This window comes from Acipenser ruthenus, chromosome 6 (assembly GCF_902713425.1).
Source record: "Acipenser ruthenus chromosome 6, fAciRut3.2 maternal haplotype, whole genome shotgun sequence".
In the NCBI taxonomy this organism is placed as follows: Eukaryota; Metazoa; Chordata; class Actinopteri; order Acipenseriformes; family Acipenseridae; genus Acipenser; species Acipenser ruthenus.
The window spans coordinates 74,258,212-74,282,751 of record NC_081194.1 but is presented as its reverse complement, the minus strand read 5'-3'; the positions used below and the strand labels follow the sequence as shown (position 1 = coordinate 74,282,751).

The 24,540-nt window shown below is 38.3% G+C and overlaps 1 protein-coding gene across 1 annotated transcript; it reads right to left on the bottom strand.

The window, feature by feature from the left end:
• Positions 1 to 4,359: 4,359 nt before the first annotated feature.
• On the bottom strand, positions 4,360 to 19,319 carry ywhaqa (tyrosine 3-monooxygenase/tryptophan 5-monooxygenase activation protein, theta polypeptide a). Its single transcript, XM_034018974.3, has 6 exons — positions 19,173 to 19,319; positions 17,958 to 18,383; positions 12,007 to 12,130; positions 6,992 to 7,155; positions 6,489 to 6,584; positions 4,360 to 5,411 (listed from the first exon to the last, which is right to left on the bottom strand). The coding sequence occupies exons 2-6, from the start codon at positions 18,249 to 18,251 to the stop codon at positions 5,343 to 5,345; spliced, it is 747 nt and encodes a 248-aa protein (XP_033874865.1). The 5' UTR covers positions 18,252 to 18,383; positions 19,173 to 19,319; the 3' UTR covers positions 4,360 to 5,342.
• Between the last annotated feature and the right edge of the window lie 5,221 nt (positions 19,320 to 24,540).

The window sequence follows — 24,540 nt, the reverse complement described above, 5'->3', positions numbered from 1 at the left end:
CCGGATGTGCTATCTATATACAATTAAACATTTAGTTGTCTTTTGTTGGTATAATGCTAAAAATAATTTTAGTACCGTTAACTTCTTAAGAAGCGTGACAAAATGCGACCCTTTATCGAACTACAAATGTGGTGGGGGTGGGGCATTCTCTCCCGTAAATGAACTGTTAATAATGTTGTGAAATCTCAGTATTCTAGTGTAAACAGTATAGATGCCATTTGTATATGCAAGCAACGTAATTCTAACCCACTTGGATATATCTAAATGTGGGCCTTAATCTTCAGATCAGAAAACAAACTTCTTACATCTTAGCACTAGCAATACAGTGGTAGAAAACAAATAGGAGGTAAAGAATGTGTATTTATACAGGAGTGCAAACTGGTGTATGTCAGCGGTAAAAAAAAGTTAATATATGTACTGCTACAACCTCAAAGGGTGCATGTTTCAGTGTTAAAAGCTTTACTAGACAGTAGCTTTTCCATAAACAAACAACTTTCTCCACTGAAGGACATACAACCAATGTCTTTGTGAACAGAGCAGTAGTGGGTCACAAGAAACACCAACTAATTGTGTTAGTACATTTAGAGATATGCATTAGATCACATTTCCATCATTTGTTAATAAAAAAAAAAAAAGGAAATTGATTAAAGGCAAGATCTATTCCTGTACACTGTCTGGTTTGTTTTATATTTGCTTTGAATATAATGTGATTAGCAAGATTAGAGAAACACAGCAAACTATTCATAACCTTTTAGCAGCAGACCTATCTGATAGACAAGAAAAGTACAACCGTGCACTTTGCTGAGGTCTACTTGAATCGTGCCTTTGTATTAAATAACAATCAACCATCATTTCTTTAAAAAGCCCAACCTGTTGATTAACACAAAGCTGCACTGGTGTGGTGCAGTTACAGAGATATATGAAATCGGAAGATGGAGAACTGAAAAAGTGTAATGTAGATGGAGATACCTTTAACTGTACTACAGGACTGCTAGCCAATGAAAGCGCTTTTCTAACATCTTGCTAGCATTAGCAACATGATCGCTGGTCTCATTTGTGTGTTTTTTTTATTTTTTTCAATTCTTTGCATTATTGTTTTAGTACTTAAATTGGGTATATGCTGATTTTTCAAGCACCATACTGTGGGAGGATTTAGCCTGATACCATGAGTCTACCATAGGAAATAGAAGTGCACCAAGAAGAGTAGTTGACTTCTTACTTTTTAGAGTGGTTCTTATCCCCAACTGAAGTTAAAACAAGCTAAAAGCAAAACAATGGTAAGGGACCAGTTCTGATGTGACTAATGATAAACTTTTCCTGCCTGGGGATTGCATTGAAACTCAGCTCACCTGTTTTCTGGAGTGTCATCCTTCAAGGGGTTACAGGTAATGAAATGCCATACATCTTACCTGCTGTGCACTTCCATTCTCCATCAGTCTCACACAGTTTTGAAAGAAGCCGTTTCTAAAAACGTAATTAACTGGTGCCATACACAATACAGCTCCCAGGCTGCATGCCTTTTGTTTAGGTAGCCTGTCACTATTGCACAAGGTCATTTCACCCCATCAGTGTCTCTGGGATCACTGTCTGCAAAGCATTCCAATCAGGAGGGGTGCAGCTGGCTGGTTAATGACAGGAAAGAAGGTTTAAGGACTGCCTGAAAACATCGTATACTACCAGATATCACATACATGTATTAATGGATAAACACAGGAGTGTACAGAGACTTCTTCAACTTGTCCAATGACTTCTGAATCACCTGCATATAACAGAAAAGTGATGTATATAAAAGCACCTCATATACTTACATGGGCAGCTGTGTGCAATACATCATTATAGGCAATTTTTGCAAAATGAAATGCAGCTGTTTTCAATACTGTGCAGCATATACACCAGTTAAGAAAATCAAAGTGTAGACCAAATTCCCATCTTGTTACTAGTCTGGATTTTGGCTCATATCTTTTGCCCGATTGCTGTGCAACTATTTTACCAATAACACACAAACTATAACAATGTGATCTAGTATTGAGAGGGTGCTCATTTTGGTCTGCTGTAGGGTACAGCTCAACGTAAAATACATAATTCATGTTTTGATAACATCATTAGTGGCATGTTTATTTCATAGAGCTTTTGATACTGAAGAAGAATTAGTGCCAAAGTTGAAGCTGAATTTCATTGTAACATTTTAAGATCTGAAAACTGGGTAGAATTTTCCCTACCAACAGCAGCCGTTAATGGTTGCTATATGTTTACGGACCATTGCAGACACGCCTGCACACAAAGAAACCTACAGTAAATAAAGTACAAATTAATTTAGTTCAGTTTAGTATTTTTAGTACTGTTCTAAATAGTGGAAATTGTCCTGTATACCCTTTCTTTTTAAATAAAATGTAGCGGTCAGAGGTCTCAATTGAACATTTATTTCAACTTTTTATGACAGATCATTGCATTTATTCTATTTTTAAAGGTGCAGCTCCCTTTGGTTTCCTGTGTAATGTTATCAGGAATAAATAAATAAATAATCATAGGGATACACGGGGGGCTAGCAATGGTTGCTTTCTGATGAAGTACCAAATACAATGCATAGGTAGCAAAACTATTGATGACAATTGTAAACTGATACCATAGCATATCTGATGGAAAATAAGGACCATGCATTTAATTTGACATACTTCAATAACATTGGAAGTCTTTTTTAAAGTAGTTAAAATAGGGAAACACCAAAATCAGAAATATGCAGATAAATAAGTGGATTAAATATGATCTTATTTCAGTTGACTTATAATCCATTTAATCATATTCCAAGTTATCAAAAGGCAGTTTTAATTAGTTGGTGACCCAATTTTCATTAATTTTAATTCATTTGGGCCTTTAAAGATACTGCATATTATTCACCTTCCAGGCTAACAATTTAATTGAAGCTATTCCCACCGAGTTTAAATAACCTATTTTCAAAAATCTATCATCTTTATACTCAAATAAATCAGGCAGACATTCAAATGTATTGTTCCCACTGCTGTAAAAATGTATTTCAAGTTTAAATCTTTTTAAAAATAACCATGCATTAAAATGAATTTGATTGCCTAAAGGATAGGTTTCAATAAGAATTGGACTTGGCCCCAGAAATGTTGATGTAAATAAAGGAGATTTGACACTATTTTGCAGAGCACCACCTTTGAAGAACAATACAATAGTCATGCGGGCAGTTTTGCTTGGATTGAAAGTGGTGTTCAGTCAAAGATTGGAGATTAGATAAAGGGGCATTCAGAACAGAAAATAGGAGGCACTTTTTTACACAGAGAATTGTGAGGGTTTGGAACCAACTCCCCAGTAATGTTGTTGAAGCTGACACCCTGGGATCCTTAAAGAAGCTGCTTGATGAGATTCTGGGATCAATAAGCTACTAACAACCAAACGAGCAAGATGGGCTGAATGGCCTCCACTCGTTTGTAAACTTTCTTATGTTCTTATCAAATCTCACCATTCTGTACCCTCTACCCCATCTAGACCTCATTTATAATAATAAAAAAAAAAGACAGACCAGTTAAGTAAAAGCCCAAACAACCCAGGGTTAATTTACAACATGGCGCTCACATATTTTGTTAGTTGACATAATATGGTTCACTTCGTATTACCAAAGCATTTCGTTCTGAAATACTGTTACTGTAGATCTAATCCTGCAACAGCCAAATGTTACTTAATTTGAAAATAAGTAGTCTGTTTCATATGAACAGGTCATTTTTTTGTATTGGTAATTGGAGTAAAATAGAATTTGTAGTTTCAGGAATAACTATCCAGGTTAGGCAACATTGAAATATTTGAAAAATAAAACCCGGTACTACACTACTCTGGGAATGTGCTCGATTTTCATAAAACTGGATTTGTCATACTGCTCTGCACAACTTGTTTGGTCCGGAAATGCTTGGCATGGGTCAACATCCTGCAATCTGTATTCGGTGTAAAGATTGCTACTTTTCAGTTTCTGCACTGCAGGAAATTATGATCTTGCAATTACTACAGCAACATGGCCCTGCAAGTACCAACTTACTTATTTATTGTAACAAATTCCCAAATGCAGTTAAATTGTTACTACACCAATAATAAGAGTGGTATCAAATTTGAAGCCAAGATCGCAAAAAGTTTTGTTTTCTTCCAAGTAGTCTTAAACCCTGTATATCAAATAGTTTAAGATTTAGGTATAGAATGTGTGCAACATATGAGCCAGGTTATGTAGTGTTGACAACAGACAAATAAAAGTAGATTTAATCTTAATCCATCAACCAAATGAGAGCAGACTGTCAGAGGACAATTTTAGAAATTACATGCAAAACAGAACGTACAGGACAGACAGACATCCAATTGGTTTATAAAATGTAATTTTATTTCATGTTGTTACATAGGTCATTAAACATATTTCCACAAGGCTTTTGAGGACTACAATCAATGATTAGCAACACACAACAGTGGTCCAAATCTCTAATATCAAATCACTGGACAGACCAAACACCCTTGTACATGTGCACAACCCTGCATTGAAAAAGTACCCAATTGGTTACTTGGACTTGGTGTATAGTATTGATTCCATTCCAGTGTACTTAAAAAGGACATGCACGTTGACATTTTTTTGTCTTAAGTAAGCGCCACCTTTTAGTCCGACATGCTGCAATGTTACACATTGAAGGGAATCAGAACTAGGCAGGAGTGTTTATGAAGGCTTGAAACCAATGACAGCACCTGGGTGTGAAATGCTTGTCGCCTCCCCAGTTTAAGCAGACACTGGCCCCTACAGCAGCACGGAACAGAAAAGACAGGTTGCCTTGTAAACAAGCCAGCATAATACACAGGGTCATTTTGATGGTTGTGCCTCATAGCTCCTTACAGAAATCCAAAGGGTACAGCAAAGGCTATGAAGGGACAACATTACCTTAAGTCTCATTTGTATCTCCCCCACCCCCCCTCCATGAAAGTCTACAACTTAATTAAAACAGGACCAGAATTCAAACCACTGTCACTTAAAGACTGGATTCCATACTTTTAATATCAGAGACACTTTAGTCCTTTACTTGTTTTTTGGAAGTTACTTAAGGTTTATATAAAAGTTAAGCTATTATTACTGTTCTAAAGCAGTAACCGCACACCAGGAAGGCCAGGACAAACAACACAAACCAAGGAATGGAGGTCCCCTCCCACAAGCTGCAGTGTGAGAAGATTACAATTGTTGAATTTCCATACACAGCTATTCAATAAAATGGGATTTAATTGCTATAAGAATTTTGAGTGGAGCAATAAGGAATGGAGACGTGTAAAAAAAGTTTGTTTTGGGAGGTGACCCCGTGTGTAGTTTAGTTCTCGCCACCTTCTCCAGCTTCTCCAGCATCCCCTTCGTCTGCTGCATTGTCGGACGTCCATAACTGAAAGGGAAAGAACACTTACATTGTCCTCCTTTTTATACAGGCACTTCAAATTATTGTACACATGTATAGTCTTAATGATCTCCAAATGCCAAGTAAACTGACAGCATTAAAACAGATTAACCTGATGAGAATCAAATAACACAGAAATACAACATTTCAGGTTGTTTTGTGAACTATTGTACCCGACGATAATGAATTTGACTCTGGTACTTCCAAGTAGGGTTGTGGTGTACTTTTTCCAATTAAAAATGTATTCAATAGTTTGAACAGTAAGCCACTTTCTAAGAAAAGGGTTTCATTTTAAAGCCTTTGCTGTTTGCTTCAAGTTAAGGCTCAAAATTCTGATTTTCATTGCATAAAAAAAAAAAAAAAAGCATTTTGGGTAGGGTTTACATCCAAAGAAACCCCTATTGACTGGGTTTATTAACCCTTTGCGGTCCATTTATTCAGTGTGTATCAGGGGCGTCGGGTCCAATTTATTTTCACACACACAATTTATTTTAGACACGCTGTTTAAAAGTATTTTTTTCACAGTAAAACAGGTTTAAAAGCCACTGCATATCAACAGGACACTCAGTACTGCATCTCCAGCCCCGCCCCACCCCTTGTTCGCTATAATTAACATACCTCTTAATAGTAGTACATACTGATAAATCATCTCCTGATCACTCGTTTTATCACCAAATTCCTCAATAATGAGATCCAAGTCATTATTTTATTACTATAAACATCTAAAAAAATCTCTGCAAATGTCTGTGATATTGTTTGAGCGCTGGATGCAGAAGCAGCTATCTTGTTTGTTTGTTTATGTCCGTGTTATCTCTGTGGTGCTGGGGCTATCTGTACTTATGAGATACGCCCCTTTTTTTCCCCAGCTTCTCTCTGCTCCTATTGGTCTCACTCGGCGATTGAATGGTTTGCGGCTTTTTCCGGAGGAAAAAAAAAAAAAAAGACTAGAGACCTGTTTGGACAGGAAAGGGAATTGCAATGTCGGACCAGGTCCAACATAGGACTGCAAAGCGTTAAAATAAATAAATAAAAAACCCACTGTAGAATAACATAAGTAACACTTACTGTTAGATTGTCTCTAAGCAACTGCATGATGAGGGTACTGTCTTTGTACGAGTCTTCGTTCAGTGTATCAAGCTCTGCAATAGCTTCATCGAAAGCCTAAGACAGAAAAACAACATTTATAAAAACTAGTCAAAAAAAGAAAACCAGCTTTCAAAAAGTTATTACCAACACCTGTAAACATTCACACACTCAAAACAGACTTCCTGAAACCCAAAATGTCTAGTTTGTATTATGGAATCAATTTTGTATTATACAGTGTGCCATATGGGAGCAAGGAAATACTTCACAAGGCAATTTCCCTTGTTGATCAGTTTTTTGACCAAACATGGTTCTTCACATGCTTCAGAGATGTGAAACTCACTAGAAAATGATTCATAAAATGCATTTTGTAGCATATACATGGGTATGTCCACAATAAATTACGTGTCTGTGCAATTGCTTCATCACGAAAAAAAAAAGGAAAAACATTAAAAAAATGTACCATTCAGGTTTGTAGTACTTACAGTTTTTGCCAATGTGCAGGCCTGCTCTGGAGAATTGAGGATCTCATAATAAAATACAGAGAAGTTGAGGGCCAGACCCAAACGGATCGGATGTGTGGGCTGCATGTCTTTCTTGCTGATCTCAAATGCCTCTTGATAAGCTCCTTGAGAGCTCTCTATCGTCTCTGTGAAACAGAAATGGGACGTTAAGAATCACATTAGAAAAACACCTGCATTAAATTTGTTTCAAGGAAGTTGGTCTAACAAGACTTAAATGCTGGGTTAACTTTTTTTAGGCTGAATGATGGGTCTTGCTTAATAGAAGTACCAACTGGTGGGTGGGTGAGTGAGTGAGAGAGATTAGGGCTTCTGCAATTCATTTTGGGTTTAATTATTAACACGCGTTAATCGGCGTGTCTCCACCCTCTCAGCACACGTAAATTCATTCCCTGCGGCACTATTTTAAGATACCTGAGTGCATGCAACACAGTAAGGGCAGTCGTCGTTTGAATTGTAAAAGTCACGGAACTGCATTATGGAGCAAAGCACTAAACTTAAAAGCACTTCTGAATGAGAAATGTATTTATTTATTTTTTTACAACTGTGACAGTTCATTGGATAGAAAGACTTGCTTGCATACATTCATTCCAGTATCACAGACTGCATTAGGCAGCAACAGAACAATTCAAACCCGTCAGTAACTTGTATTATTTGTATTAACAAGGATTCTTGTACATGTCTGTGCCTGCTCCATCATGTGATTATGTATTTATTTGTACATTGTAACACTTCCTGAGCTACTTTCAGAGGGACACCCTGTGTAACTAATGCTGTTGCAAAGTGGATAGCTACTGACTTCATTTTATTTCAAGGATTGAATATATACAGTCTAACTTCACTAAAATAAACCCACTAACGATCCAAGCAGCAAGAACTGTTTCCCCCTGCCCCCTATTGGACTGATCACTTTTACAAAATTTACCCAGATAAAACGATCTCTGTAGTGACTGACACTGAACTTTCTCCAGTGTGACATATTCTCTCATTGAAAACAAAGACCTTGGTAGGTTAATTCAAAGACGAGGCAGACTCAGATAGCCTACTGTAGTGCAAGTCATGCAACATATGCAACCATTGCCATCATCACACAAACTGCAACCATGGCAACAGGCGTGAGGAGGTAACGAGATTGAAACAGTGTGCATTGAGAAAAGCATGACAAATTATTTAGCAATCTATGCTTGATTTGTTTTTCAAGAGAAAGGGCACATAATTACTGTATTCAGCATACAAGTACTTTCCATTTTAAGGTTTCACAAAATTTCAAATTTCACCAACTGTTCTCACCAAATTCAATTTGTGTGTTTCTTCACTATTCTGATCCAGCAAATTGCCAAACCCTATTACAGTGAACAACCCGATATAACATTTCTCCAGGTCCCAGGGGGACCATTAAAATGAAGTTAGACAATCATGTAAAATTTTTATTTATTTTATTATATATATATATATATGAATGAAAATCAGTTTGAGTACAACAGCTACCCTTTTAACCCTTTGAGTAGTGAGTTCTAAAATGCACTGCCAGTCCTACGGGAGTAAGGCAGAGAGAGAGAGAGAGAGAGAGAGAGAGAGAGAGAGAGAGAGAGAGAGAGAGAGAGAGAGGAGAGAGAGAGAGAGAGGAGAGAGAGAGAGAGAGGAGAGAGAGGAGAGAGAGAGAGAGAGGAATAAATCATATCCGGGTAAACAGGTTGTGGGGGCAGAGTGAGTGTATACTCCTGAAGCATGGAGCAACGCACAGAGATTGGCGCCACCTCTTCGCTGTCACTTGATGTTGATGGTAAATATTCTTCACTTATGTCTTCACTGACACACTCACCGACATCCAATTTAGTGGAAGAATTGTATGTATTTGAATTTAAAATCAGAATCTGAATTCAGTATTATTACGAATACTTTTCGCCAGTTTACAAACACTGTTGACATTGTGAGAATTGGTTTATTACACGTAATTCAGTCAATATCTGGCAGAGGGCGCAAAAGACCAATAAAAGGTGTTACAGAAACCAAGTTTTAAAATATTATGTGATCAAGGGTTTTGTAGGCTCAGTAATTCAAGTTTAAAGTTGCAGAACGTACCAGTAAGTTCGTACTCCCTGGGGACCAGAGAGCAGCGAACATACTGGTACGTTTGTACTACTCAAAGGGTTAAAAGGAAACAGATAAGAATAGGTTTATTTGAAATGCAGTATGGCGATTAATAAACTGACTCAGTTGGTTCAAACAATTTCTGCATAATTCTGTGTAAATAAAAATAAAAAGTTTATGACTGGCTGTTTTTGGATGATAATGATGATATCAGTAATAACACATTTGAATGCGATGGATGCAGTAATTGTATCAATTAAAATCAAGATTAACAGATTTAAAAAATATATATATATTGAGAAAGATATGTACAACATATCAAAACGGTGGTCAGCAGGCTCTTTGAGCTAAAATTTTTTTATATATATATATATATATATATATATATATATATATATATATATACACACACACATCCATATATACATACACACACACACATACATATACATACACACACACACACATCCATACACACACACATTTTTTATATATATATTTTTTTAAATCACCTCGACAGCAGAGACACACAGGTATACATATCTATATCTGAATGGCAACTATGGCTGCCATTTGAGTCACATCAGAAAGAGTTAAAATGGAAACGGTATCTCGGCCAGGGAGGGCAATACTGACCGACAGGGATTAGATTAGGAATATTGTCCCTGGAGGTCAGTATTGCCTTCCCAAGGGGGAATAATTCTGATACTTGGCGAAAGTGGCAGTCTGTATTTGCTTTACGAAACCTTTCGCAATTCGGGACTAAAAAAAAAAAAAGGGTCGGGGGCAGGAGCGTTGCCGGCAGCAGAGACTGACAGGAAGCAAAAACGAGTCCGAACGGAATTGGGAGGGAAACAAATATTGAAAATGGTGATATCAAAACAGTACTTTAAAAATAAATAAAATAGGAAAGGTTTCAATTTATTCAATTATTTATCGTCCTGTTATTTATTTCAGCAGGAAGCAAGACTGCTGCTGAGACATTCGAGGGGGCAGGGGGGTGACGGGGACAGAAACATTTAAAAAATATTACACTTGCACCAAAGGGGTCCTTTTTTCCTTTAATTGATGAAGATATGTTGTATTTTTAAATAAAACGTTCGGACAGTGGGATGCTACGTGCAATATAAGACGCAGGTTTTTGTTTCAGGCAACATTGATTTTTAGACAGCCGTAAGACCTTTTGATCAAAGAAACACTTGGATAAAAGTCCAAGGTTTCATAAATAGATAGAACTAGCTATATATCTATATGAAGACAAACCACCACAACACCAAGTGTTGTCTAGCTGCCCTTGGGAGAAAGCTCTGTGCTACAAAAAAAAAAAAAACAAGAAAAAAGAATAGAAATCTGTTTCTGGTCTGTCAGCTAGGTGGAGCTATTAACCTACAAATAGACATTTTCTTTGGGACTTGCAGACTTCACACACACCTCTAAACTATTTTCTGCTTGCTTTCTAACCAAATACAGTAGTTACATTTGCTCAAAAAAACTGGAAGAAAGAACACGAACAAAGGAGCAGCCAGCTGCATGCACCCATGAGATCCGGCTTGTATGCTCTAGAAATTATCACACAAGCATTGTCTTGCTAAAGGCTTTATGATTACCTTCATTTAGAAGTGTTGTTTAACCCAATTTATAATTAACTCGTTTACAGAAAGTCTTCAGAATTTAGTTTAAGCCAAAGTTTAAATCCATAGGATCTCTGTTACCAAGTACTGTAAAAATTCGATCAAAATAGTGCCATCCATTTCACTACTTACAAGTATGAAAAATGTCTTAGCCTTATTCTGTACCAACTGTATATTAACCCTTAGCGGTCCATTTATTCAGTGAATCAGGTCCAATTTATATTATCACGCGCAATTTTAGACGCGCTGTTTAAAAGTATTTTTTCACAGTAACAGGTTTAAAAGTCACTGCATATCAACATGACACTCAGTACTGCATCTCCAGCCCCGCCCCACCCCTTGTTCGCTGTATTTTATATACATACCTCTTCACAGTCGTGCATACTGATAAATCTCCTGATCACTCGTTTTATCACCAAACTCTTCAATAATGCAATCCAAGTCATTTTATTACTGTAACATCTCAAAAAGCTCTGCAAATGTCCGTGATGTTATTTGAGCGCTGGATGCGGAAGCAGCTATCTTGTTTTTTTATGGCTGCGTTCTCTGTGGTGCCGGGGGCTATGTGTATTGCTCAGATCCACCCCCCCTTTTTTTTTTTTTGGCCTCACCTCGGCCATTGAATGGTTTTCTCGGCTTTTTCTGGAGAAAAAACCTGTGCTTTACGTCTTTCTGATGACCATAAAAAGGGAAAATTGTAATGTCAGACTACCGCAAAGTGTTAACATAAGCAACTAATTAACTTAACAAGCAAGACTGTCGAGATGTTAACCTCCAAATACTGCATTATTCAATACAAACGTTAGTGTCGGCCTATAGTTTATATATTAAAAAAAAAAAAAAAAAAAAAAAAACACCCACTGTTCTCTTTACACTCAAAGGATTTAAAATGAACGTTTATTTAACTTTAAAAAAGAATGTGAACTTCAACGTGATATCGCCGAGATACCGTTTCCATTTTAACTCATTAAGAATTATATTTTGTTCACTTTAATGAATCATAGACCTAAACAAACAGAACAGCAGCTGAAAACAGACCTCCCCTACCCCCAGATGAGTAGCACAGCGAGTCAATCACTGCACATCAAGGGTAACATTCCAGAGTAAAACAGATTATGAACATTTTCTGCAAATTGCTGAACAATTTTGGTTTCCTTCAATTCTAAAGTCTTTTTTGACATTGCGTGTCTAGGTCAAAATCTACTGAATGAACTGTGCCTACATTTTACACAAAAGTATACATCTTAAAGCACTTACGTTTCTTAGCATCTCCTTCTGCAACCTCAGCAAGGTATCTGTAGTAGTCTCCCTTCATCTTTAAGTAGAAGACTTTACTTTCTGGGTTGGTAGAGTTGGCGATTAAGTATTTGTCCAGTAGTCCCTAGAGAGAAATGTAAAACAGCTCATCAAAAGTGTCCTTTTAAATATCACCTATTAAATCAGTAATAGTATTATCAATGAATCAGAAAACATAACCTTGAACCACGATTGCAATAATACTGAGGGGTTTGTGTCGGTCTTCGGCAATCGACATAAAACATGCATCACTCAACTGTGTATTACCTTCATTTACAACGTTTGGTTTAAAGAAAACAAAACACACATTTAACTGCTAGGATCAGTGCAATTAGTCTGTACAATGTTTCAGTTAAAGAACAGGGTGTGAAAAGATTCCTATTTTAGAGAGAGGGAGCACTACATGACAAATTATAAATTTGGCTTCTTCTGCAATATGCGTCGGAACCAAGTGTGTTGTATTTTCTTTCTTTTTTTTTCATTTTGTAATGATATCCTCCAACCTGTAGTTCTGACTTAGGATTGATTCCCATTCACTAGTTCCACTTTAATACAAAATGCAATCAAACCAGGAGAAAGGGGTTAAGCACAGTTGGTGCTGGACTACAGCTTGATGAATAACTAGTTATTTTACAAGACATTCATTCCAGTATCCCCATCTACCCCCAGACCAAACACTGACTGGCAGCATGATAGCCACCCGAAAAAAAACCTTAATAACCCATTTTTTGTTAAAAGATGGGCAACAACTAATTGCATCATTGTAAAGGGTAACTACTACAAGGAGAAAAAAAATACAAAAAGACAACCAACTTTGAAATGAATGAATTGGGTGCATGTCATAATGTAGCATCCTTAGTATGGTTCAAGGGTCATTGCACTCAAAGTATATACATTTATCTAACAGAAATTAACTCATATTTGTCAGGGGGCAGTGTAAAAGGTCAGCAACACATTTAGTATGCTATGATTATATAATCCTGCAAACATGCAGTCACTACCTCACATTATCTCAGTTCTGAGGCATTAACGCGGCAACTTATGTAAAATTACTGTCAAAACTTTGTGCCATGTAAACAAAATTGACCCAGCGACTACAGTTGTGTACACAATATGAAACCAATCCCAAAGCCCAATAAATACAATATGGCAGCCAAATTAGGTCACAAGTCAAAGCCTAAACGTCCATTAGAATTTGTTCAAAGTTTCAGACATTAAACTTGGAATCCGCATCGCAAACAGCTGGAGATGCAAACATCTGATTAAAAATCGGCAGCAGATTTACAAGCACATACAAGGATACCTAACACTACACCAAGTTTCAGCAGAAATGAATAAGCCATTCTAACATAGCCTATGTAAAAACTGTTTGAGAGCGCCTTCAGATACTGCCAGGTTCAGATACTGGTACCTTAACTTGTGCCAATGACTTTTCTACCAAATACTACAAACGAACTATCTTTTTAGCCTTAACATTATTTCTTAGCAGAGACCCTTATCCAGGGCGACTTACAAGATATTACATTATTTTTACATACAATTACCCATTTACACAGTTGGGTTTTTACTTGAGCAATCTAGGTAAAGTACCTTGCTCAAGGGTACAGCATCAGTGTCCCCCACCTGGGATTGAACCCACGACCCTCCGGTCAAGAGTCCAGAGCCCTAACCACTACTCCACACTGCTGCATTAGAAAGTGTTAACGTTGCTGTTCCAGGTGCTGAAATATGGAATTTGCTGACAGTCAAATAAATGAAGACAATTATGAAAAAAGAAATATGCAAACTTCTGCAGTGTGACACTGATCAACGCCTGCTTCCACTAATAAATATTGGCCAGTAAATGCAGCTAACCCTAAGCCCTCCCACCCTGAAGATGACAAAAGAAAATTAAAACCGAACAAGCAGGTCAGTGACTTCCACCCCTCACCACAGCTGGAAATACAACATTAGAGCCATCTGTGACTTAAGATAGATCACCAGGACTTGCACCAACGTATGCAAAGATGCAAGATTGACACTCATGCTTTAATTAGCTTGTCCTAAAGAATAAGGTTGGAGCAATAATCGATCACGATAAACTTATGGCTGCAAAAAATTTATCGTATTGAAAAATTATTGATAATCATAATTATCGTCCATGACCTAATGAAGCAGCTCTGCATTGAGCTGTGTAAGCACGGCGTACATTGGGAAGTATTGATTTAAAACAATATGTTTAGGCTTTTAACAGTCTATACACTGCACAGGGAAAAATAAGCTTATATCTGTTCCCAAGGCGTTCCAATTGTAAAAAAAGGGTAGTTGCATAAATAGAAGTTATCTTAATGGAAGGATAGGCGTTGTTATGCTGCTCAAGTAGAAAATTATGTTTTATTTATTCAGCTGATAAATCAATTATCGTGACAATTTACAGAAAAAAAAGTCGTCGTCCCCCCCCCCCCCCCCCCTCGTGCACCAGACTGCCAGAAAGGTGCTGCCATGAAAGGTTCTTGTTCCAGCCTGACTGGCACAGTGGGGATTCTAGCTTTGCAGCCCCCTGATGCCAACAGTCAACCACACTCACTGGCACAGAGTCACCTATACACCGATCCTGCTCCAGACTAAGACAGGACGTTTGCTTCTGTACAAGAAGCGCTACACTGAAATAAGCTACCAGTTAACGACATTGTCAGTTTCCTACAGAAAATGGCAATTTAGAAGGAAAAAGGGGGAGCAGAGGGTGTTAATACTACAATTAACTGTTGGACTGAAGTATCAGTGCTCAAACAAGCATGGATTTCTCTACGTTCCAACTGGGACAATGCCAACATGCACTCAAAAGGACAGATTTACAAATAACCAAACACCAAAAAAAGATTGAACCAATTTTTTGAAAAACAAAACTGAGTTAAATCATTGCATTGAAATCTACATTATTCATTTTACATTGAAATACATTCAGCAAAACATTGTTTTGCAGCTAGAAAATAAAAGAAACTAATTGTAGACAGAGAATGCACAGACATGACTGGCTTAAAACCACAATGTTTTTTTTTTTGTTTTACTTATTTTTTAATAAACAGTTTGGGTTATAACTACAGCTAACTTATTCCACCCAGCTTTGAAGGAATAAGCAAACACCACCCAATTCATAAATACATTATGTTATACTGCTAGTACAAGCCCATGGATTAATACGTATGGGCCCTCGATTGCATCACTTCAGTGACACCCCCCCCCACCCCCCCCCAGGACGGAGGAAATAGCCCCTTCCGCTTCCAGGCATGTGAGAGAAGCAGTATTCAGTTTGCAGGTAGTAGAATAGGACACCTCTTTTGTTCTATGACTCCGACATTCATTTTTTAATGGAATATCTGTTTCTTTGTAATGAGAGAGATGTATGGTATGAGGTAGTTACACAGTAAGTGCAGTGAATTATTCCAAACACACTGCTTGAAATGTATTCTAATGGGTTAACTAAATTCATAATTCTGCCATACAAAAGGTTTCCTTTTCTGTATTTTACTCCAACCATTTATGTACTTTACAGCTATAGAAAATGAAGTATTTGAATATTCAAAACATTAAAGAAAATTATTATTATTATTATTTGTTTCTTAGCTGACGCCCTTATCCAGGGCGACTTACAATTGTTACAAGATATCACATTATTTTTACATACAATTACCCATTTTACAGTTGGGTTTTTACTGGAGCAATGTAGGTAAAGTACCTTGCTCAAGGGTACAGCAGCAATGTCCCCACCGGGGATTGAACCCACAACCCTCTGGTCAGGAGTCCAGAGCCCTAACCACTACTCCACACTGTGGCCTGCTAAGGGATAGCTGATAAAGTGGTTAAGCAGCACACACTTTAGACTATCTCAGTTTAGCCTGACTGGGGTTCCCCCACCCAGTTTTAATCTTAGTTCAAGAGTCAATGTCTCTAAATACAGCTTAACTCAGTCAGAACAAAGCACTGTTGAAACAAGGCCTGGTTTACCTAAAGTCACTCCAGCTCCACCCTTAAAAACACACCTTAGCTAAACTGACAAACACCACCCGCACATCTATCACAGAGAGCATCTTATTACATTAATAAAACAAGCTTATTTGCTAATAGAAGGGATGTCTTTCACTCATTTAAAGCTAGCAAATTGGCAATTTCAAAAGTGCATGTGGGTGGGTAGGGAGGTCAATTCCTTTGGGAATTCAAATTCTTAGAGTTGCTATTCACAGACCTCCTGGTATATTGAAGATTAACAAAAGAAAAATTAACACCCCACACCATCCCATATATCTTCAATGTTTTGTGTAAGGGTGTTGCTACAGGCATTTTGGCTTGTGCACCCACTTCCCATCAAACTGATTCTTTACAAGTCTGAACCCCAGATCCAAAAGGCATTTTGAATTTCTACCACAGCTGTCTGGTCCATGGAGAAGCTGCCAATATCCCTATGAGCTCAACTTTGAAACACAGCTATGTAGCCAACCCTTATTTTCCTCTGGACAGCAACTCAACTCCTGGTGAATTACACTCACAGTCCTGCAGCAAAACATTTATTGATCAGAGGCAAATGAGTGATGCACCTGCAGCAATACTGTGGACACAGGAGATGCATTGTTTACCATTTGAGAAATATAGCCAAACAGACCAATTATTTATGTATCTGATGCCGAGAGCCTAATGCATGCCTTTGTTTCATCTAGAATTGATTATTGTAATGCACTTTTTTCTAGTGTCCCTAAACATGTGGTATCCCGCTTGCAGCTTGTTCAGAATACCGAATTCTGACTAAAACCAGAAAAAGTGAACTTATTAACCCTGTTTTGGCCTCTTTACATTGGCCCCCTGTGCAGTATAGAATTGTTTAAGAATTTGCTGTTACTTTACAAGGCCCTGAATGGATTAGCACCTAGTTATTTGCAGGAGTTACTGACCCTGTATCTTCCAAACAGCAATCTGAGATCACAGGTTGCGGGGCTGCTGGTATTCCTAGGGTCAACTAAAGCAACACAGGAGGTAGGGCTTTTTCTTGTAGCGCTCCTAAATTATGCAATGCTCTGTCTTAGTCAGAACGTTACACTTTAAGGCAAGACTAAAAACGCACTTTTATAAAATAGCTTTATCAGTGGGTTTTAATGCAACTTTAAAATTGCTGCTTTTGTATTGTGTATACGGTTATTTAAATGGTCTGTCTTGTACAGCACGTCACACATACAACTGACACGTGTACTGTGGTTTGTTCTTTTTTTCTGCTATGTACTGTACAGTGCCTTGCGACACTTGTATAAAAAGCGCTATATAAATGCAATATAAAACAAATATATGGTGCACAGACTATTACAGATGATTTAACAAAGCTGATGAATTTCTGATCACAGTACCATGTTAGTACTGCAGCAATGTCAAAGTCCACCAACGACGCACTCCCCATACATTTAGAGAAACCCTGTCAAACCACCGGCATATTAAGTTTAATCTTTCGCATGTACTTGCAAAACTAAAAAAGCCAATCATTATTATTATTATTATTATTATTAATTTCTTAACAGACGCCCTTATCCAGGGCGACTTACAATCGAAAGCAAATACATTTCAAGTATCACAGTACAAGTAATACAATTAAGAGCAAGATAAATACAATGACTTCCATTATCTATGGAAATGAGCATTTCAAAGTAAATTTAACATCATTTGTTCAATCAAGCGGCACAAACAATTTGATTTCTGCAGCAGGTGTTATTACATACATTAGTTACCCTATGTACTTTACAGCCGACACCCAAGTCTGAAGTTGACTGAAGTGTAACATCGTGTACATTTCCCACACCCCACCAGATAACTATCTACCTAAATGAATGGCCCCCACCCTAGCGCTCTAGAAGTTTCGGTCATTCTAGTGGGAGGTGCGTTCGAGCTTTACTCACCAGCACATCATTGCAGATCTCTCTCAACTCGGCTTCCACCTTCTCTCGGTATTCCTTCACCATCTGAAGTTTCTTATCAGCGCCTTCGGTTTTCTGTTCGATGCTGGAAATGACCCTCCAGGCGGATCTCCGGGCGCCTACAACGTTTTTATAAGCGACAGAGAGAAGGTTTCTCTCCTCGTTGGACAGCTCGGCGCCCTGCTCGGTCACCGCCTTCATTGAAGCTGCCATGTCGTCGTAGCGCTCGGCCTGCTCAGCAAGCTTTGCCTTCTGAATCAGCTCTGTTTTATCCATTATAATTTATATCTAGCTATTACTGCTTTAATTACAAAAGTTTTCAAAGTGAGAGGAACACAATGAAAGATAACTATCGTTTTCAAACCGTTGAGCAGTCGTAGATGTAGCGATATTTCAGTCTTTCAAATCCTGAAAGGAATACAATGGAAACAGACAAAAATCAGTCCGTTATACGATGCCAGAGAAACACATCAGGCACCACTATGCATTTAAAAAAACGGTCCAATGTATATCAGTCGATTGCATAATCAAATTGGATTGTTAGCCCTGCATGCCATTAGACACTCCTCAGCAAACCTCGCTAACGACTTAATCGGTCGGTAAGGCAAGATATATATACAATTTCAAGAAATTATTGTAGACTGAACTGAAGTCTCACAATGGGTGCTTGAAACTGTAGCCGTTGAAGGTACACACACACAAAAACGATTTTCACCCTAAAATACATGCACATAAATCATCCAGACCGTACACCCATTACCTATTAAAAGTAAACGGGTAATAACGTGTTCCCGTGCAAATCATCTATAAATGCCAATTTTGAGGTCCCTTCCATTGTATCGCCTTGCAAATAAGGCTGCGGTGCTTCCGTCTATTTTACGTTTCATACCAACCCACGACAAAGATAACCCCCAAAATACCATTACACAAATTAAATATATTAGTTAGACATATACGTTCACAGAAAATGGCGGCTTCTTTGAGTAGGGGAAGAGCAATTGTCGGAATAATATTTGATTGACAAAATGGATGCGGCAAAAACTGTGCCGCTACACGGAGCACAGCCTGACCAGTCATGGTTTCTGCTGGCCTTATCTGAATGTTCTCTCTTTTAATACTTGTATCCTCGTCCGATAAATCGGATCATGCTAAATAGTGTAATCTGGAAAGAGATAATAAAATCAACATAAGACTAACCTTCTCTGTCTCTGTTCGGCTCCTCCAAACTGATACGCTTTAGCCGGGATTTGAGTAATAAAAAAAGAACCCTCCTGTCTCAACCGCACAATTTGACAGACTAGGTGTGCCTGGGCGTACACGGTCCCCAATAAAAAGCGAGATTTCCACCAGTCGAACATCATCGTTCAGTCTACCGCCCAATAATCTTAGAGGCGGGATCTAGGGGGTAGGTTCGAGTGGCCGGTAGGCTGCGGTTGGGGCCACGGGGTTTCCTCCAATAAGAGCAAGGGAGATTACGTCACTATTGCTGTGGTAATTTTGTCTCCCCCCTTACTCTTTTTTTCTTGAGTGTTGTATCATACCTGCCCTATTTTGTATTCCCCTTGACGTTTTTTAAATAAAGTGGCCTATAATCTTCCTTTAACTTGGTTTCATTCTTATCACATCTTTTATATGGCTGAAACTTCCTTGCCCAGTTTTTGAAATGTCAATTGGACATTATAATGTTTCCGTCTGCAAAATGTGACCTCTTTTATCAGCATTATCTGCCACTATAGTGTCTGTTTGCTCTCCGTTCAAGCTACACGTGACAGAAGGCACAGTTTGGTGTAAACTTGGTGTGCACCTATCCATTGAATGCCCCCCCCCCCCCCCCCCCCCCCATCGATGTCAAGCGTTTGAACTGACCAACTAGGCTGCTTTATCTAAACAGAACGGTTTCCCTCAAGCTCTGCTCTGACAACAGTGTATGCCATTCCAATGTTATGTACCTTTTTTATCTGCACATATTAAAAACAAAATCCAGACCGTGGGACCTTCTGCAAATGTGTCTGTACATCTGGTAGTTTTTTTTTTGCTATTCAGAAAGTTACCTGAAAACGGCTGAACAGTTTATAATGTTAAGAACTTGTTTACCTGTGTGTAACCTTATTGTGAATATTGTACAGCACCTGCAATGCTATTCACATACAGTCGTTTTTTTTTTTTTTTTTTTTTTTTTACAAACTCAGTAAGCTTTCAATTTTAAGCATGTAGAAATCGAGTAGGCGGCAGCGTCACAGCCCAGATGGTAACGGCAGGGACAGAGACTCAGACACAGAAAGCTGCACGGTTAAATGCAGTTTTAACTAACAAATAAACAAAAATAAAACGGACAAAACATTTACAAAATGGTATAATATTACTGACCCATGCAACATGAGTTAATGTGACCCATCTATCTACCAGTATGTCAGATCTGAAAGCACCAGTAACACAGAGACACCTTATACTCGTGGCTAAAAAAAAAAAAAACAGGCCACGAAAAAATAAAGCATACATAGTTATTTATCCTGAGAAAAAAAGACTCCAGTGAAGTAATAAAGACATGCCTAGTCACATGCCTGTGTCTGTGTTCTGCTGGCTTTCATTTCCTGTATTTTCAGCAAAAGGCTGAGGCTTTGTCAAAATACCAGCCACTTTACCAAACAAAACTGATACATAATTCTAGTGTATACCAAATTAGTCATTGTTACAGTATGAATAAAGGATCTCTGTTCCATGTAACTGTTAAATCACAAAGTGTTGGAAAGTATCAATCATACAATTGCAGTTCCCAAGGAATCCATGGTCATCTGTCATAATAACATCATGTGAAATGTAACTTCTGTGTATCTTCTTAACAGTTTTATTGTGTTGGAAATAGACTCTGTATAGATTTGCTGTTTGGGAAAAAAAGTAGGGATTGGCATGAATGTACAAAGCAAAACTCATTTTTAGTTTCTGTGAGGCCAAATATAAAACAGTTCAGCTGCATTCATTATTATGTATTCATTTAAAAATACCATGTAACAAACAAACTAGTATCACCTGACCTAATATCTATGCTAGTGTACAAAATCTCTCCTAGTCTTTTACCAGCTATTTATTATCCTGTACCACAGGGTACAGTACAGTACGGCTGGCAGGAGCCATGAGAGCCAACTCTCGTCTCTCTCAGGCAGACTAACAGTTATGTTGAATAGTGTGGTGTTTTTTTGATGTGGACAGTTTTTCAGTGGGGGCTAAGGCAAGAAACAGAAATTTAAGGATAATTTGAATCCAGGAGAGGCAGAAGAGGCGAGTCAATTCCACCCTGTGCCACTGAGCCACCCCATAGTGTAGTTGTAATGCAGCTAACTGCAGTTACAATGCAATTCCATTCTAACTGCTTACACTGTGTCAGTTTGGCACATTTGTTGCAGGCTGTATTCCATCATTACTCATAGCGAGGCTCGGGCTCATTCAAATTTTCGCACTCAGACAGTCTCTTTATAGAGGTTTCTAATGAGCAGCTTTTCGACTAAACTATTCACGATACAGAGGAACTGACAGCTTCAGCAATATGTTTGTGTTGGGTTTTAATAGCTGAGTGGCAAGGTATACCAGCCTAAACAAATAACTAGCAATTCAAACTGTGGTGGCACTGTGTGGTGGCATTATGTAAGCACTGAGGCATGACAGGGTGTATGATATACTCTAATATCACCACAACCCAGGTGCATTGCAAGTCTTGTACACTTGTATCTCATGTACACTTCGGTTCCCCAAAATATTTTTGAAATTTCAACATGTCTGTGGTTTTTTTTTTTCTTCAAAATTCTACTGGTGTATGGATATCTATCAGTGATTTGCCCCTTTTTGAAAAGAAGTGCCGACCCATGGTGATATGCTGTAATATCAACTCGCCCATGTGATCTGTTTTAACCAATCAGGATATAGTATTTAAAATACCCATTTTATAATTGCTATTATACAATGGCAAGAAAGATCTCTGAGCTCTGATAGCATAACATCATCACAGATCTAGTGCTGGCAACCACCTCACTGAAAACCGAGACAGACATATAAATCCGCCACAACTGTCAATAACACAGAATAAATTACACAATTCCTGAAGTGAATTTTACCTTAAACAACATGACAACTGTGGAAACCACGTTTGGCAAAGAGCCCTCAAACAGAGAGCAGCCAGGAGACCAGACAGCACCTCTTAATAAGAGAAAACCAAACATAAAAAACACACCTGGAAATCGACTCTGAGGGACTAGACTGGGTGAGTGAGAGTAACACAAATATAGACTTGAAAACGGCCACGATAGAACACCTTAATACAATTGTATGCCTCTGTCAGAAATAGCTTCGGATAGCCATATGGCATAAGCAGTTACGTTGGGCTTACCCCTGAGCTGTAACATTAATATACTGTCAAATGCAGAGTTCAACTCTGCCAACAATGTGCATATATAAAAAACTTGAAGTCCTGTTGTTGTTAACTCTCTTTAAACATAAATAACATTTTAGCATATATATTAGAATATCATAGTTAATACTTTACTACAGTTGTAAATGGAAAACAGGAACTATTTTATGAGGCGGAATGTTATTTCCACATTTGTCTAATTTAAAATCACTTTTAAAAATATGAAATGAGTCTTATTTGCTATTTTTTACAGTGTGAGCCATTGTATAATTGGAATAATGCACTCCAGGTTGTGTGTTGTGCTGGGATAACATCACTTCTCGGGTGTTGGATGCACTCGGCATGCGGCCTTGTGCCCAACCACCCAAGGCGTGATGTTATCCCAGCACAACACACAACCTGGAGTGCATTATTCCTTTAGTATATCAGCACCAGACAATTAAAATAATCAGTAACATCCCATGCAGTTTTCCTGGTTTCTTCCGCACTGAAATTCTTTCGTACAACATGATCATTTAGGAGACTTCCCCTTTGATTACCTACTGTGGCAGGACAGAAGAAAAGCCCTGCACATAATTAGAGGGGGCAGAAATGTAGTGTGTTTATTCAGCATGGGTGAATGTATTGTAAATACTGTATTGTTTTGGGGTTTAAGAACGGGTGATTTAATGTATTGTTTTGTGTGTTTTGGTATGATTTGAATGTATTTTGTGTTGATTTAAAATGCAATGTTTTTCTTTACTGTTATTTGTTTGAATGTGGTCTGGCAGAGGCGGTGTTAGCAGCTTGCTTATTTATAACTAACTTCCTGAAAAAAAAAGGCTACAGCTTTTTCTGAAACAGTTTCAGATTTACACAAAGTGTTAATTTACTTCCCCATGATTGTCACAGTCATTTTAAAAAAAGTCAAATATGAATTGTCAAATGTCCAGTCTACCTCTTCAATGTTAACATCCATCAGATCCATTTTGGCAGATCAATCATTAGTGTATCATTTTTGTCTGGGACTTAATACTTCAGGGAAGTAAGAAAAGGAATTTGAACTTTCGGTTGAATACGATGAGCCAGTAAAGAAACTGCTAAGTGACAGGGTAGTGTTTATATTAAACTGAATTCAATAATTCAATAAAATGTTGTAGGTTAGTGAGAACCTGGAAGGAAAGGGAGGTGTTGTCATCAAAGACAACTCTCCTGCTACTTGTCAGAAGTGTAAAAAACGTTTATCCACTGGTATACCTTGCTTTCTAATTAGACTGAGACATCCGCTGAATAATGAATGAGTTCTCTCATGATATAAGCACTATAGAAAAGGGTGTATAATGCGACAGTGAGACCTCCAGAGCATGTTTTGACTCTTAAAAGCCCTCCGCAGATTGATTTCCCTGCAGTGAGCTACTGCAGTGCTGTAGGGAACAACAAAGTGAATGACATTGAAAAAGAGACTTTGTTAGGGGGGCTCCAGAGTGGCGCATCCAGTAAAGGCGCTCCACGTGGAGTGCAGGATGCACCCTATAGTCTGGACATCGTGAGTTCGAGTCCAAGCTATTCCTTTTCTGACCAAGGACAGGAGCTCCCAGGGGGCAGCGCTCAATTGGCCGAGGGCTAGGTCGGCCAGGGTGTCTTTGGCTCACCAAGCACCAGTGACCCCTGTGGTCTGGCCAGGCGCCTGTGGGCTTGCCTGTAAGCTGCCCAGGGTTGAGTTGTCCTCTGAAGCTGTAGCTCTGGGTGGCTACATGGTGAGTCTGCAGTGTGTAAAGAAGCGGTCGGCTGATGGCACACGCTTCAGGGGACAGTGTGTGTCTTCGCCCCTCCAGAGTCAGCGCAGGAGTGGTAGCGGTGGGCTGAGCCTAAAAATAATAATTGGACATTACTAAATTGGGGAGAGAACAATAAAAAAAAAAAAATTGACGACCACTAAATTTATTAAAAAAAAAAGAGAGAGACTTTGTTAAAAGGTATTTCTTTACTTTTCTTTTTGTGTTTCAATGCATGAATAATATAACAGAGAATTAGGCAATGTACAGCCATGGTGTAATCACCACTTCCACAGCATGTATCACTGCCTACAAACTTGCATTTAAAACAGACCCTGCTGAGCCTCTCATCAGCAATCTGTAAGTGTCCATGGGAAGTCACCTCAGTGAATTCACACCACTTATGCAAAAA

Bases quoted from the DNA above. Each gene is read 5' to 3' on its own strand.
- ywhaqa (XM_034018974.3), bottom strand. From the start codon at position 18,251: ATGGATAAAACAGAGCTGATTCAGAAGGCAAAGCTTGCTGAGCAGGCC. The intron at 12,131-17,957 runs GTGAGTAAAGCT...ATTTCTCTCTAG, and splicing joins AGATCTGCAATGATGTGCTG to GGACTACTGGACAAATACTT. The intron at 6,585-6,991 runs GTAAGTACTACA...TTTCTGTCTTAG, and splicing joins CCTGCACATTGGCAAAAACT to GCTTTCGATGAAGCTATTGC.